At 42.7% G+C, this 16,656-nt stretch overlaps 2 protein-coding genes and 1 non-coding gene across 4 annotated transcripts; 1 reads left to right on the top strand and 2 right to left on the bottom strand.

The window, feature by feature from the left end:
* TRNAN-GUU lies at positions 3,660-3,733 on the top strand. Its single transcript has one exon. It is a non-coding gene; the product is annotated as a tRNA-Asn (tRNA).
* On the bottom strand, positions 5,917-10,332 carry LOC109829689. 2 transcript variants are annotated; one of them, XM_020396733.1, is made up of 4 exons: positions 10,003-10,332; positions 8,591-9,546; positions 6,287-7,039; positions 5,917-6,173 (listed from the first exon to the last, which is right to left on the bottom strand). In XM_020396733.1, exons 2-4 carry the CDS (start codon positions 9,206-9,208, stop codon positions 6,096-6,098), a joined length of 1,449 nt encoding a protein of 482 aa, XP_020252322.1. In that variant the 5' UTR covers positions 9,209-9,546; positions 10,003-10,332; the 3' UTR covers positions 5,917-6,095. The 2 variants fall into 2 exon arrangements, with proteins under 2 accessions (XP_020252322.1, XP_020252323.1); XM_020396734.1 differs by having other exon boundaries at positions 8,591-9,541.
* On the bottom strand, positions 10,673-12,304 carry LOC109831796 (pentatricopeptide repeat-containing protein At2g03880, mitochondrial-like). Its single transcript, XM_020399232.1, has one exon. It carries the CDS (start codon positions 12,290-12,292, stop codon positions 10,811-10,813), a length of 1,482 nt encoding a protein of 493 aa, XP_020254821.1. The 5' UTR covers positions 12,293-12,304; the 3' UTR covers positions 10,673-10,810.

Genomic DNA, 16,656 nt, shown 5'->3' with positions numbered 1-16,656 from the left:
TGTAATAAGCTTTCTTATAAATACAAACGAAACTCCCTTTTTCGGGAAATCAAATATTCACCCTACACTCTTCTTGGGAACATGGCTGAGAAGGAGGCTGAGAGGCAGGAGAGGGAGATAGAGAGAGATGAGAGGGAGAGGGACAGACAAGATATCTGTGGGGATGATGTCGGTGGAGGTGATCATAATTCTGAAGATCAGGCACTTCTTGGGAACTGGGCTGTGAGGGAGGCTGAGAGGCAGGAGAGGGAGAGGGAGAGAGATGAGAGGGAGAAGGACATGCAGGAGAGGGAGAGGGTGGAGAGAGAGAATGAGAGGCTAGAGAGGGCCGAGGTAAGGGCTGAAAGAGAGCAGGAGAGGGTGGAGAGAGAGAATGAGAGGTTGGAGAGGGTTGAAAGAGAGCGGGAGAGGGTGGAGAGAGAGAATGAGAGGCAGGAGAGGGCCGAGGAGAGGCGGAGCGGGAGAGGGTGGAGAGAGAATGAGAGACGGGAGAGGGCCTTGGAGAGGGTGGAGAGAGATAATGAGAGGCGGGAGAGGGCTTATGAGAGGGCTGAAAGAGAGCGGTAGAGGGTGGAGAGAGATAATGACAGACGGTTTTACCGAAAAGTCGCTCGGAAGAGGAGCGCTTTCGACCCACTGTCGCCGTCGTCCTCCTCCTCCTCCCGACCGTCGGCGGCGTCGCCTACTCCCCATGTCAACCCGTTGGTGCGCTCAGCCTCACGATCTTCCGTCGACGCGGGAATCGAAGCCCAAGCCCGGGGATCCCTAACGATCGAGGAGCCCACAAGCTCCACACCGTCGGCGTCGTCCTCCTCCCCCTCCCGATCGTCGGCGGCGTCGTCCTCCTCCCCCTCCCGACCGTCGGCGGCGTCGACTCCTCCCGAAGTTAACCGGTCGGCACACTCAGCTGCAGAATCTTCCGTCGACGCGGGAATCGAAGCCCAAGCCCTAGGATACAGGACAATCAAGGAGCCCACCAGCTCCACACCGTCGGCGTCGTCCTCCTCCCCCTCCCGACCGTCGGCGGCGTCGACTCCTCCCGAAGTTAACCGGTCGGCACACTCAGCTACAGAATCTTCCGTCGATGCGGGAATCGAAGCCCAAGCCCTAGGATACAGGACAATCACGGAGCCCACCAGCTCCACACCGTCGGCGTCGTCCTCCTCCCCCTCCCCACTGTCGGCGGCGTCGACTCCTCTCGAAGTTAACCGGTTGGCACACTCAGCTGCAGAATCTTTCGTCGACGCGGGAATTGAAGCCTAAGCCCTAGGATACATGACAATCAAGGAGCCCACCAGCTCCACACCGTCGGCGTCGTCCTCCTCCCCCTCCCGATCGTCGGCAGCGTCGCCTCCTGGAGGTGATAATTCTGCAGGTCAGGCTCTTCTTGGGAACATGGCTGAGAGGCAGGAGAGGGAGATGGAGAGAGATGAGAGGGAGAGGGACATGCAGGATATCTGTGGGGATGATGTCGGTGGAGGTGATCATAATTCTGAAGATCAGGCTCTTCTTGGGAACAGGGCTGTGAGGTAGGCTGAGAGGCAGGAGAGGGAGAGGGAGAGAGATGAGAGGGAGAAGGACATGCAGGAGAGGGAGAGGGTGGAGAGAGAGAATGAGAGGCTGGAGAGGGCCGAGGAAAGGGCTGAAAGAGAGCGGGAGAGGGTGGAGATAGAGAATGAGAGGCGGGAGAGGGCCTTGGAGAGGCGGGAGAGGGTGGAGAGAGAGAATGAGAGGCTGGAGAGGGTACAGGACAATCAAGGAGCCCACCAGCTCCACACCGTCGGCGTCGTCCTCCTCCCCCTCCCGACCGTCGGCGGCGTCGACTCCTCCCGAAGTTAACCGGTCGGCACACTCAGCTGCAGAATCTTCCGTCGACGCGGGAATCGAAGCCCAAGCCCTAGGATACAGGACAATCAAGGAGCCCACCAGCTCCACACCGTCGGCGTCGTCCTCCTCCCCCTCCCGACCGTCGGCAGCGTCGCCTCCTGGAGGTGATAATTCTGCAGGTCTGGCTCTTCTTGGGAACATGGCTGAGAAGGAGGTTGAGAGGCAGGAGAGGGAGATGGAGAGAGATGAGAGGGAGAGGGACAGGCAGGATATCTGTGGGGATGATGTCGGTGGAGGTGATCATAATTCTGAAGATCAGGCTCTTCTTGGGAACATGGCTGTGAGGGAGGCTGAGAGGCAGGAGAGGGGGGGGGGGAGAGATGAGAGGGAGAAGGACATGCAGGAGAGGGAGAGGGTGGAGAGAGAGAATGAGAGGCTAGAGAGGGCCGAGGAAAGGGCTGAAAGAGAGCAGGAGACAGGTCTGGCTCTTCTTGGGAACATGGCTGAGAAGGAGGCTGAGAGGCAGGAGAGGGAGATGGAGAGAGATGAGAGGGAGAGGGACAGGCAGGATATCTGTGGGGATGATGTCGGTGGAGGTGATCATAATTCTGAAGATCAGGCTCTTCTTGGGAACAGGGCTGTGAGGTAGGCTGAGAGGCAGGAGAGGGAGAGGGAGAGAGATGAGAGGGAGAAGGACATGCAGGAGAGGGAGAGGGTGGAGAGAGAGAATGAGAGGCTGGAGAGGGCCGAGGAAAGGGCTGAAAGAGAGCGGGAGAGGGTGGAGAGAGAGAATGAGAGGCTGGAGAGGGCCGAGGAGAGGGCTGAAAGAGAGCAAAAATTGTTTTTTGACAAATAGGCCCCTGGTAAGAGACTCAAAAAAATTTCATTGCAGGGATCTATCAGCTGGCTCTTTGAAGTAAGAACTACTGATTTTCTCATTCACTCTGTTGTATTTTTTCAGTTGGTAGGATAAATATGTTATCAATTGGACTCAAAATTGGGACAGAAAGAAGAGCATGATTTAAATGTGGATACTAGTCTTTGGTTTTTCGTTGGGTTGCTGCTTCAATGCAATGCGTTAGGTAGTCCAGTATGGCGAAGAAAAATAAATCATTTCAGAACAATAATTCTCATTAGTAACTATCTTAGTTAAGTGTTTCGATCCCACTTTTCCCCTAAGAAAACAATTTTGGCATATGTGTCAATTGTTGTTCGGTTAATTGTGGTTAAATAAAAGTAGGTAAAACCAAAAATATTTTTAGCTATAGAAATCTTATATTTTATTCCAAATATATATATATGGACTGAGGGTTAGAAACAGTGCAGGGAATTTTATGGAATCATTATTTTCTTCACTTCTTGAACTCTAGATAAATTTGTTTAATATCTAGGGTTTCCCCCTAGAAACCACCTTAAAAATAAGGTAACTATATGGAAACCACATTTTATTTTCAATTTATATATAAATCACCTTCAAAGTTGGTTTTTGCTGCAATCAATTACCTCCCGGTCAAAATCTTCAATTAAAACCCAAAAGTATCCTTAGAAACTGGCATCGCATTCATTGTACATTGTACATGACTCTTTTTTTTAAATATTTTAAGTCTTGTTAGGCTACAACTCACGTACATCGAACTTGAAATTTTAAGCTTATTTTTTGGTTTTCTAACGAAAATTTGACTGGGAAGTGATTGATTGCAACAAAAATCAACTTTAAAGATAGTTTATGTATAAATCGAAGTGAAAGTTGGTTTATAGGAAAAAGACTCTCTTTCAGTTCCCGGAAGTGTTTTTTTTACTACTAAAATATTTATATTTCAGCTGAATACCAAGCTGGAGTAGCTCAGTTGGTTAGAGCGTGTGGCTGTTAACCACAAGGTCGAAGGTTCAAGCCCTTCCTCTAGCGGGAATTACCTTTTGCATATTTGCCCTCGCCTTTTCTACAAAATTGCTAAAAGTACTTCTTCTCCTCTCCTTTATTGGAGTTTCTGCAGGTTTTGCAAATTGTGATCATATTTACCAGCTCTTTCCTTTTCTTCATCCTTTTTGCATGGCTCTCGAGTTTCTTCCCTCTTCTCTCCACGGTTTTTATAGTTACCAATTAGAGATCTCTGCATTCGTAAGGAAAAAAAAAAACTAGCACATAAGAATTCTCTGCATTTGCGAGAAAAACCATTGCATTTGCTGTTGTGCATGCCCAATCCATCAGATGAAAAAATTCCCAGGAACATTGCAAAACAATTTCTCAATGTTATTATGCGAACCGAGAAGGCATCTTCAGTTTCCTCCAACCTGTTATGTTCATGATGCTACGGAGCAAAACACATGTAGAGCAAACCATTTCAATACCGGATGTTAATTTGATAAAATGACCATGGACATCACAACGTACATAACAGTTAGTTTAGATTTTCATAACACTTACATTACATTAAGTTGCTGGATCACAAATTAAACTAGGATATATCATGGCAGAAAGGTGGCAATATACGAATCAAGTGACTTGATTTCGTCCTACGCAAACGAATGCGCACTCCATTAATGTTTCCGACGAGTACCGAGCGCCTCATCAATCGGAGTTTTAGATGTCACAGCAGATCTTGCGCTTCGGAGGTCAGTCGAGAGCATTGTCACATCCGAAGGCCCAGGCTTCGGGGATCTACAATGGAGGCTGGCCTCTTTACCTATCAAGGCAGGCGGGTTGGGGGTCTATGCAGCGGCCGACGCCATACAGTTTTCTTTTGTGGCCTCTCGGATTCACTCCATCGAGCTCCAAGACCATATTTTGAGAGGTTGTGGTGAGGTTTCTTTAGGTGGGCATTTTACTTCTGCCCGAGCCTTTCTTCAAGCCAAGCTACCTGAGGTTGATCTTCTTCAAGTCACCACTAAAAGGTCTGTCCTCCTAAAACCAATGCATTACTTGGCAGACATCTTTTATGGTAGCATTTGTAGAGATCTATCGACGGAGTTTGACCTTTCAGGAGAGACAAGTTGCGATTGTTGAGTGCCTGCGGGCAAAGCACGCCCAGGATTTCTTGTTGGCCATGCCTATTGAGGGATTGTGGCAGCGTATGACTCCGGGGGAGTACCAGGCCATTCTCAGGTACATGTTGTTGGTTCCTTTGTTCGTGGAGGGGACAATTTGCCCAGTTTGTCGTAGAACGCAGATGGATGCTTTTGGAGAGCATGCCATCCACTGTCAGAAGCAGCCGGGGTTCAAGTACAGACACGACTTAGTCAGAGATGTCTTGTATGATATCCTCCAAAGAGCAGAGATCTCATCAAAGAAGGAAGCGTCAGTCAACTTCCTCACTCCACCTGGAGAGGCTAGATCTACTCTTAGGCCGGCAGACGTTCTTGTCTACAATTGGAGCAGGGGTGAAGCATGCTTGTGTTGATCGCACAGGGGTGTCTCCGTTGGTGGGGTTTGGTAATGGAGAGTTCAAGGTTGGGCATGCAGCGGATAGAGCAGCAGAGGCAAAGGTGGACAAACATGATCAAGCTTGCAAGGACAATCACCACAGCTTCATCCCGTCCGTTTTCGATACGTTTGGTTTCCTTGCAGCTGATGCGGTGGAGTTCCTCAGGAGAGTACAAAAATTCATGAATAAGAATGTGGCGACAGCAGGGTCCGCTGAGTATGTGTTTCATAGGTTAGGTTTTGCAATTCAGAAAGAGCTTGTTGTCCGCTTGTCATCATCACATGTGTAATTGTTTCTTACTTATATTTTTTAAGTTGGTAGATTAGATTTAAAAAAAAAAGAAAAAAAAACTAGCACATAAGAATTCTCTGCATTTGTGAGAAAAACCATTGCATTTGCTGTTGTGCATGCTCAATCCATCAGATGGCCTGCAGAGAATGTACAAGTTGAAGAGAGAGAGAAAAATGCAGAGAGGAAATCCCAAAAACGCAAGGTTTTTATATGTAAAAAAAAATCCCGGGAACATTGCAAAACAATTTCTCAATGTTATGCGAACCGAGAAGGCATCTTCAATTTCCTCCAACCTGTTATGTTCATGATGCTACGGTGCAAAACACATGCAGAGAAAAACACATGTAGAGCAAACCATTTCAATACCAGATGCTAATTTGATAAAATGACCATTGACATCACAACGTACATAACAATGAGTATAGATTTTCATAACACTTACATTACATTAAGTTGCTGGATCACAAATTAAACTAGGATATATCGTGACAGAAAGGCGGCAATATACGAACCAAGTGACTTGATTTCGTCCTACGCAAACGAATGCGCACTCCACTAATGTTTCTGACGAGTACCGAGCGCCTCATCAATCGGGGTTTTAGATGTCACAGCAGATCTTAGAAGATTCAGAGCCTGCCACAAGACAAAAAATCATGCATGTGTCAAGGGAATAATTAACAATATTCATTATTTGAAGTTTTAGAATCTTCCATGGACAAATGTTTGACCGTTGTTTGTTCGCTCACCTGGATTTCTCCTAGTCCCAGTACAACCCTCTTCGGCACTAGGTTGCAGACGGAGATCGCCAGATTTTTGATGATTTGGGTGGTGGAGGCAGTAGATAACGGTGATACACGAAGATCCGCAGTCACTAAGAATTTTCCCTTGGCATATCCACCGCGTGTTTCTGTTCCTCCCACTGGAGATTTTGGGTTCAACTCTCTAAGAGTTGCACGCTCCACGCCATGGGCACATTTTGAAGCTGCGCATTCTGTATTATTGTTTTTCATGTAGCAACTGAAACAACCACGCATAGAGAATTCATGAGGGGAGCTTTCATCTAACTTTAGCATGCTATCATTGTAGCCACAAAAAGGACCGAGCTTAGGAGAGACAAGAATATTTTTGCACTCCTCAGATTTGAAATTCTCTACACCAAAATTTTCAGCACTCCAATACAAGTTATCAACACTTCCCATGACCGACTGCTCATTTTTGAGGCTGATCAACGAGCCAAGAGGCAGCATTAGAAAACTCAAGACAAGGTTCACAAATTCTCCTCCAGCTTCCACAAATGATACTTCCTGATTCGCTTTGGTTACAAACAAGTTGATGTCTATTTCATTTGATTCAGCCTCCGCGTCGCCTTCTCCTTTAACATGTATCATGCTTCTAACGTCAACTCCGGACGACACATTATTAGCCACTCCCACATTTTTGAAGAACAAGTCGGTCAGTGGAAAATAGGAGACAAGCAATCTTCCAAGCAATGTCAGTATCTGCGAAAAATACACCACCGTTTTAAGTACAAGGGTTGCTGAGAAAATCCATTTCATTGCAAATGAAAAGGTGGGATTTGTCCTTATAGTGTATCTCAGTGGTAAATAATCGTTGCTTGTTATCATCGTTAATGACGGCATCATGACTATTGTCTTGAAATACAGCTGCTGCCTAAGTTCAGCTTTGATATTTTGCTATGCTTTTGGCGGGGGAAAAAAATTTCACTTATTGTTTTCTAAATGACAAAAATTTCACTTATTTTGCTATGAAACGAATACATAACAGGTAACTTTTCTAGGCAATATGGAGATTGTTAACAAATAAACCTATATGTTGATACTCCACACAATCAAAAAGTTCTTCAGAAAAATTTAACTAGTTTAATAATGAAGTGGGATAATAACTGGAGCTACAAATTATTTTATCAAAGTAGCCGACATAAGTTGACGGCTTTAGAAACTACCTTCCAATCCAAGCTCAATCTGGCCTCCAAAATTGTTGACAAGGAATCATAAATTTACGAACAAAGAAAATTCAAAAAAGATGAATCACTAAGAGGTGGAAGATCTAAAAGAGTTAAAATAAAGTAATACATGGGTTAGAGGGCAAATTAATCTTCTGAGAAGAAATAAGGAGAAAACCCACTTCACCATTGTAGTATTTGCAACGGATAGAAGCATGAATAGGTTGCAGACTCAAGAGGAAGCCTCATTGATATAATTGCAAGAACTTGTCAATATAAAAAAGATTGTCAGTTCAAATAAGACCGAGCAAGCATCAAAGAGAAAGGTCGTGAAGGAAGATGAACAATATAGATCATCTATTTGGATTGACCAATATGCAGTTTAGGTGGAAGAAACTTAAGAGAACTATAAAGCTTTGTCCTTCTTTTTTTCCCTTCCCTCAACATTTTATCTTGTCATGGATGAACTGAACTTTTCTGATACCTTAACTAACTATTTTGACAAGTATATAATGGCTGGAAAATACCATTATAAATGTTAAAACAAACAAGAGCACTTTACTATACTATATTTCTCGTTTTACAAAAGTCCATGGTACATCAAGGGATATATTATTACACCATAAATGGTAAAATGTGTTGTGTTATCAAACTTTATTAGCTGCTTTCCCGTCATGGTTTTCTTACTCTTTAAATTCATTTCGTTTAGCTATTCCTCTCAAGTTCCTTACCTTTTCAAGAAGGAACGCCGGGATGATGGAATTATGTAAGAAGTATAGGAAAAAATCATTATCAAGGACTTGAATTGAAATAATGAAATCAAGAGAAAAATAGGAAAGAGCTTTTATACAGTGGAGCATGAGCAATCGTACTATCTAAAAACTAATTTGACCATTACTAAATGGATCAATTATCTTTTTATTCTTTCCTTCACCAGCAAGTTGATGACTAATAGAGGTCTCAACTAGTCACCAACTGCTAATGGTAGAGGAATACAAAGAAATAGATCCATAGACCAATGGTTCTTAACCCTACTCATCATCATAATACATGTATAACTGTGATCTATAAGATTCATAGGTTTTACCTCGCCTGTGCCAAGATCCATAGCCTTGTGCTCGAGAATGCATGCATTTTCTATGCCAAGCTTCTGAATTAAAGACAGGCAATGCTCCACAGATGCCGGAGTTATATGCAAGTCATCGCTGATTATAAACTTATATCCACTCTTGACAAATAATTTGTCAGCATCCACATCGCTTTTGTGCCATGCTCTAATCATATCCATAGTCTCTTGACAGTAAGGACATCGAGCTTTCGGAACAGAGCTAGCAAAGCATGTGGTCTTTGCACAACAATCAGGTTTTTGACACATATAGGTAGTCCTCGGACTCAATACTGCTCTACAAATATTTACTTTTAGATCTTCACACCTTTCTTCTGCAGCACTTCGAGGGAACAGCAGCATCGTCTTGCATGACTCAGTCTGGAAAATTTTCACATCAAGATTCTCAACACTTTCATACAACTTGTCCATGCAACCAATATGAGATTGTTTGTTGAGAAGTCTGATGATAGTTCCCAGAGGCAGCGTGAGAAAACTGAAGAGTATGTCAACAAAGTCGCTGTCCGCTTCCGCAAGCACCACCCTCTGCTTCACCTTGTCCACCAAAAAATTCACAGTTATCTTCTGCTCACTGGCCATGCTTAGATGTATTATCACGGTGGCTGTTATCTCTTTGTTTTATAGTGATCCTTAAAGAGGGGCTTTCCTTCTTCAAGAAAAAAGGCTCAGAAGATTAAGCCAAGCAGCAAATGTTGTTGCTTTTGGAAATTGTTCTGTAATTATTTTGCTTTTTCTCAGGCACATTTTCCCTTCATTGATTTATTTTTGAGGAATCCTTCATTGATCTATTGGAGAGTGCAAAAGAAGTCGAGGAGTCACATACGTCAGAATCTGAAAAGTTGGACTCCAGGCTCAAGTAACCACCTTTATTCTTCAGTTTACAAGACCATAGAATACGCAAAGAATATGATCCTGTGCTGCACAAATGGTTGAAGTTTACTTGATTAGTGATAACTACACTATAAATTTTTATACTAGTACACTACTGCACTCGAAGGTTGTGGTGTCCCTTATGACTCATCAATTTTAATGACAAACCAAGCGGAAGGACCCGCACTTCTGTGGGTAGTGGTGTATATGTTGTTTGAAGAATGTAGTTCGGTTAGAATCATCTTTTTTTTAGATGTATGCTCTTCAAATTTTATCTATTTTGAGAAAGAAAACGGGAAGTTGAAGCATCATGTACATCAGAATCTGAAATTTTGGATACCATGCTCTAGTAAGAACCTTTATTCTTCAGTCTACAACATTTCTTCCATCATTCAAGACAACCTACTGCATTTGCCCACATGCACTGTGTTCCTATATATCCAATTAAGTAGATTTACTGAAAGGCAATTGCGAGATCAGAGAAGTAACTTCATTGATATTACCTTTTCGGATACCCTGTTCGCAACTCGAAGCTTCTCCTTGCAGTTGTTGATAGGGGGAAAAACTGGGCTACACCAAATTCTCATGGAGTTCTTGATCCAAACTCTAAATCATGAATGCCCCCGGTTAGGCAACCATTTAGCCTTCGCCAAACCTCGTGCACGCTCCAAAATATGTATTTGTACCTTTTGGGGACGATTTCAATTATCCCATAACCTTCGTTGGAAAACTACATTGTAACTAGATTTTGGTGACTCCAACATGAAAAATTATTAACTCTCAAATTGAAATCAAATGAAAATAAAATGAATGCCCGTGATTGTATTCAAAAGAAAGCAAATAAAGTGCAAACTCTATATAATGGATTCAATTCAATGGAACCATATCTGACACAGTAGACAACTATTATTGACTGAATGAAGCCATAGCATATATCTCAATAAGAACACATTCAATTAATTAATTTCTGCTTGAATTTCTAAAAGAAAATCCTTTCTAGATCAATAACAAATAGGCTGGAAGATATCTATTGGTGTGAAACTAACTGAGCAAAAATAAGGTGATGAGTCTCTGACTAATAGTAGCTTGATTGTATTGGTGATGAGTCTTGCCAATAAACACCATGGCAATGAATCGCCAAAAGTTTTCACCCAGCTAGATGACCTGCAGAAGGAGAGGAATGAAAAGGATTACTTAATCAATTTGCTTTTTACAATGTATTCTGTGGCATGGATTTACAACTTGGACATTCAAATTCTAGATTGGAGTTGATAGTATTCACATCTTGGATACTATTAATAATAGCCTAGCTCAACTGCAAGCAGGACTCATTACTGAATCATTCTCAAAAGTATAGAGACTATGAAGGAGATCATATAACTCTGGGTGTCTCTTGTCAGCAGTTAGAAACACATGAACGCCATCCTTTACTTCCACCCAACTGCACCCCGGTTCTTTCTTCACATTTTCCCCCTTCATGCTCTCCCTTACCCTCCAAGTCTCGGTCCAATCCCTTGCAGAAGCATGAATACTGGAGAGAGTAACCCAATTGCTATGATTCTCTGAATCCACTGCAAGAAGCTGAGATGCAGCAAACCGTCCAAGCTCAACATTTCCATGCATACGACAAGAATTAAGAAATGAGCTCCAAATTGCAACATTTGGTTCCATTGGCATCCCTCTGATAAGATCCAGAGCATCGTCTAGTTGCCCATTTCTACTCAAAATATCAACCATACATCCATAATGCTCTTCATTAGGAGAAATTGATTGAAAGTAATGCCAACCTTCTTTAACTAAGCCTCCATGACTACAAGCTGATAAAATTGCGAGACAAGCAATATCATCACGTACAATTCCCAGTTTGCCCATTTTTTCGAACAATGCAATTGCTTCTTGAACAAATCCACACTTTCCAAATGCTGAAATCATAGCAGTCCAAAGAACAGGATCACTTGCTGGCATCTCATCAAAAACAAGCTTCGCCGAAACAATACAGCCACATTTTGCATACATATCCAACAAAGAATTCCTCACAACCACATCCTTATCGAACCCGCTCTTTACAAGACACGAATGTATCTGAACCCCTAGTTGCATCAAAGCCAAACTAGCACAACCATCAATACAAATAGCATGAGAATATTCATCTGGTTTAATTCCCTCCAAAACCATCAAACCCAAGCTCCTCAAAGCCAATTCAGCTTGCCCATTATAAAGATAACCCGACATCATCTCGTTCCAAGTTAAAATTCCTCTATCCGGCACCAACTCAAACACTCTCTCAGCACAAGCAACACAATGACACTTCATATAAAACCCGATCAACCCATTACAAACAACACGGTCAAAAGGTCTTTTGATCACTTGGGCATGAATCTCTCGGCCCAAGTTCAACCCTTTGATGCCCGAACAAGCGACTAGAGCGCCGGAGAATGAGAACGCGTTTGGAGCTACATTGGAACCTATCATCCTGCGAAAGAAGGATAGTGACTTTTGGTGAAAGCCCAGATGGGCATGGCCAGTTATCATTGAAGTCCAAGCGACGAGGTCTCTGTGAGGCAGTTCATCAAACAGCTGGTGGGCATCGGCGAGGAGATTGGATTTGACGCAGGAGTTGATGAGAGAGGTGATGAGGATTGTGGAGTTAGAGAGGCCGAGCTTGATGATGCGAGAGTGGATGGCTTTGAGGTGCTTTTGAGAGAATGGTGGGGATTTCAGGAGTTTGGAGAGGGTGTACTCAGGGAGTGCACAGGATGAGGATGCCATTGCATCGTGGATGTCCAATACCATTAGGGTGTTTTAGGGGGTAAGATTAGTTTCATGCAATATTAGGGCATCTAAACGTCGCCATATACATAAACTATAGGTATTAATAAATATTAATTAGCTTAAGAAAAGGCTAAATTGCACTTAAATACCATATAAATTTTTTCCATCTTGCAATTATATACTATAAGTTGTTTTTTTGGCCAAGAAAACCATAAATTGTTCTGTAATTAACATGTTAGTACTCTCGATCATGCAAACGTGAAAATTTGTACGCGTATATTCTCATATGACACTGAGAATATTATTTTATAGCTTTTTTTTGTTGAGATCATAATAGAACCTTTGCTAATCTGTATATAGAAATCTTATTTGTTCCTATCTATTAATTTATTTTGATTGTATTTTTTATTGTATCTCCTTGTAATTGTTTCTATCACTTAGAAACAACCTCAATCTCTAGTTCACACCTTGTATATTCTATATAAATCTATGTACAATGGACAGAAGACATAGATTTTCCCTATCTTCATCCACTATTAAGATGGTATCAGAGCACATTTGGCTTTTTTCTCATCCTTCATGAAACCTATTATCATTTCTGATGCCCATTCAGGTCCTGTGTCTTGCATAGGATCAATTCAAGTTACACCAACGGTAGTTCTTGCACGTGTTTTATGTGCACCTACTCTTAAACTCAATCCTCTTTCTGTCAAGAAAACTACTCAAGATCTTAGATGTTTCAAAACTTTTTTTCCCACCCTATTATCTCTTTCAGGACCTCTCGACGGGGAAAGTGATTGGTCGAGACCTTGAATATGTTGGACTTTATTATTTAGAGTTGGAGTTATCGTTAAAAACGTCTTGTGTTATAGGCTGCAAATTAACTGAGTATTAATCTATGTTGGGAAGCTGACGCGTGTCCACCCCATGCTTAATAAGATCATTCGAGAAACTAGCAGCTCGAGTTGTACCTGCAGCCAATTTCGTAAGTTGGCAACTTGCGTAGCCAACTAAAAAAGCGGTACTTGTTGGCCTACCAACCAGACCGACCCTATGAGCACTCGTACTCAGTCTATTGTTCCAGCCAACAACTTGCGTAGCCAACTAGAGAGGCAGTGTTTGTCGTTCTTCAGCTGGACAGCTAGAGAAGCGGTGTGTCCTTGAAACCCCTGTCGACAACCAACTACCATCGCATTAACTGATTTGACAAAGTTATCATTGCTCTAGCCCTAATAGCTTTATGACTCATCAGATCCAATCAGCTCCAAGCACATGCTGTCTTCCCCATAATAAACTACTAGATGACTCATCTTCTCCAGTAGCTGACACCTGTCAGCTGTCTATCGAGTCAGCTGCCTGCCGGCTCAAGTTACCTTCTGCCATTCTGATCCACTATAAAAGGAAGTCATGTAGCTCACGGTAAGGCCTGGCTTTTTCACGCAACTTTAAAATCTTCTTCATCATCTCAAATTTTCCCACTCAAGTTCATATACCAACTTGATCGTCGGAGAAACAACCGGCGAACCTAACTTCGACATCTTACAAGTTCTTCATGTATAGGAAAGTAACAGCAGGCACCCGGACCAACCATCTGGAGAAGCTTGAGGACCCTAACCCAACATTAATCCCTAAATAAACCTCCTATTCGATAACTGACGTCAACATCTTGCCTATATATCTCTTCTACATTTGATTTATGGCATAAACGATTAGGCCATTTATCATTTAATCAATTGAATAAACTTAGTAGTACTCTTTGTTTTCCTTCTAGTTCTAATTATAGTGCTAAACCAAGTCATATTGATATTTTGGGGAAAATATTATGCGTCTACACATAATGATGCATGTGCTTTCTTAACTACTGTTGATGATTATTGTCGTCGCACTTGAACATTTTTGAAAATTTAAATCTCAATGCTTTTCTATTTTAGGGAATTTTCATGCTTATGTTAAAACTTAATTTAATAGAAGCATAAAAGTTATACGATCTGATAATGGCTTTGAATTCTTTTCATCAATCATGAATTCTTTTTTTAATGACAAAGTAATCATATATCAACATAGTTGTTTATATACACCACAACAAAATAGCGTCATCGAATGCAAGCATCGTCGCGTTCTATCCGTCCCTTGTGCTCTATGCTTTGAAACCAATTTACCTCTTTTATTTTTTGGGGGTGATTGTCTTCTCACTGCCACATATTTGATTAATCGAACTCTACACCTCTTCTTCAAGGAGCTACACCTTTCAAACTTCTTCATAACCATGAGCCGATTTACACTCATCTTCATGTATTTGGTTGCTTATGTTATGCTACTATAGCTTATCTTCATCGTGATAGGTTTGTCCTCATGCAAAGTGTTGTTTCTTCCTTAGTTACTCCTCTGTCCAAAAAAACGTATCGCCTTCTTGATCTTGCCATAGATATGTACTTCACAAGCAGAGATGTCATCTTCCATGAAAAAAAATTCCCTTTTTCATATCATGATGCCTCTCTACCTTCAGCAATGTCTATTTTTTTTCCATTACCCATACATGACACAAGTTCACCTCTTCTTCATCCTACGTCGTCACTGTGAACGAACGTGTGGTGGGGCCAACCCACGTGAAGAATAACGCGTGAAGAGAGTGGCAGCAAAACAAAACACGTGAACACGCGTTTTTTGTGTTCGTTCGGGTACGATTTTGTTCGGGTATGAAGTGGTTTCAAAGGTCATCCACATATAGCTATAAATACCTAGTCTTCTAGGTATTCGTGTGAGCAATTTTGAGGGGGTGCGGCGGCTGCAAAGGAGTGCAAGTTGGGGTTTTTTCTTTTGGCGGCTGCAGCAGACGCAAAGAGCAAAAGGAGCAGTGCAATTTCGGTGCAACACAGAGACTTTGTGTGTGGATTTCTGTGCAGTCCTTTTGTGTTCTTTTGAGAGAGATTTTGTGTGAGGGATTTGAGAGTTTGTGTGAGGGTTTAAATTGAGAGATTGTAAACCCTAGTTGTATCTCTCCCTCTATTAGTAGATCTCCCCCTCCTTGCCCCGTGGACGTAGGCAATTTGCCGAACCACGTAAAATTTGTGTTCTTGCCGTGATTTGTAATAGCTTGTAGGTTCCCTCGACGCGCAGTCCTAGAGCTGACGAGAGGAAGAGCTGATATCTCACTTTGATGAGATATCTGGCTTTTGGTTCTTGTTTCCTTTGAGAAACGAGAATTTCATTGTGATCTAATCTCTTGTTGTGCACCTTGCGCACCGGAGGTGCTGCCGAAATTTCCGCTGCGCACAACAAGTGGTATCAGAGCTCCGGGTTGGACTTGGGAGCTTGTTTGAAGGATTCGCTGAAGGATTCTTATTTGAAGATTAGATCGACAACATGGGTGAAACAAGCACATCGGGATCGTCTCTTACGAAGACGATACATAGTTTGAGCATCAATAACATGAAGATTGATGTTCCGAAGTTCGACGGCAAGATTAATTTCGGATTGTGGAGGTGTCAGTCTTACTAAGAGCATTGAGAATCGGCTTCACTTGAAGAAGAGGTTTTACCAGTTCAAGATGAAGAGGGGAGTTTCCATTAAGGAGCATGTTAACAACTTCACAAAGCTACTTTCAGACATGGCTAATGTGGATATCATGGTTGAGGATGAAGACAAGGCGATGTTACTTTTGTGTTCGTTGACTGAGGATGATTATGGTACTTTTGTCCTAACTATGATTAATGGAAGAACTACTGTTAGTTACAAGGAGGTGACCTCAGCGTTGGTGAATTATGAGTTGAGGAAGAGTGTTGATGAGTCCTCCGAGAAGGCATCGGGAGATGCATTAGTAGTTCATGGCCGTGGTTCAAACCGAAGCAGGAGGTCGCAGTCTAGAGGTGCACATCGTGGGATTCGTAGGAATCAGTGTGCCTTTTATAAAGATGATGGACATTGGAAAGCCGAATGCCCAAAGTTAGATCGAGCCGAGAAGAATAAGGGGAAAGCTGTACAAGCTTCAGAGGTGAATGTTGTCAAGACTAGTGGTGACAATTCAGATTCGGATTCTTCGGGCTATTCATTGTCTGCACTACCGTCAGTTTGTGTTGCCAACTCTACAGAGTGGATGTTGGATTCGGGTGCTTCATACCACGTTTGCCCTAGGAGGGATTGGTTCTCTAGCTTTCAGAAGTTGGAAAGAGAGGATGTTGTGCTCATGGGTAATGGACATGCATGCTCTATTGGTGGTATTGGTACCGTTCGTATTCGGATGTATGACGGATTGATTCAGGAGTTGGATGAAGTGAGGTTCGTTCCGCAGTTGTCGAAGAACATCATTTCACTAGGAGCTTTGGTGGCATCTGGCTATAAAGTGACCTTGGTGGATGCACGTTTGAAGGTCATATCGGGGTCCATGA

This window comes from Asparagus officinalis, chromosome 2, assembly GCF_001876935.1.
Source record: "Asparagus officinalis chromosome 2, Aspof.V1, whole genome shotgun sequence".
Taxonomy (NCBI): Eukaryota; Viridiplantae; Streptophyta; class Magnoliopsida; order Asparagales; family Asparagaceae; genus Asparagus; species Asparagus officinalis.
Note: the sequence above shows the minus strand (reverse complement) of the source record. Positions and strands in the feature narration are given on the sequence as shown.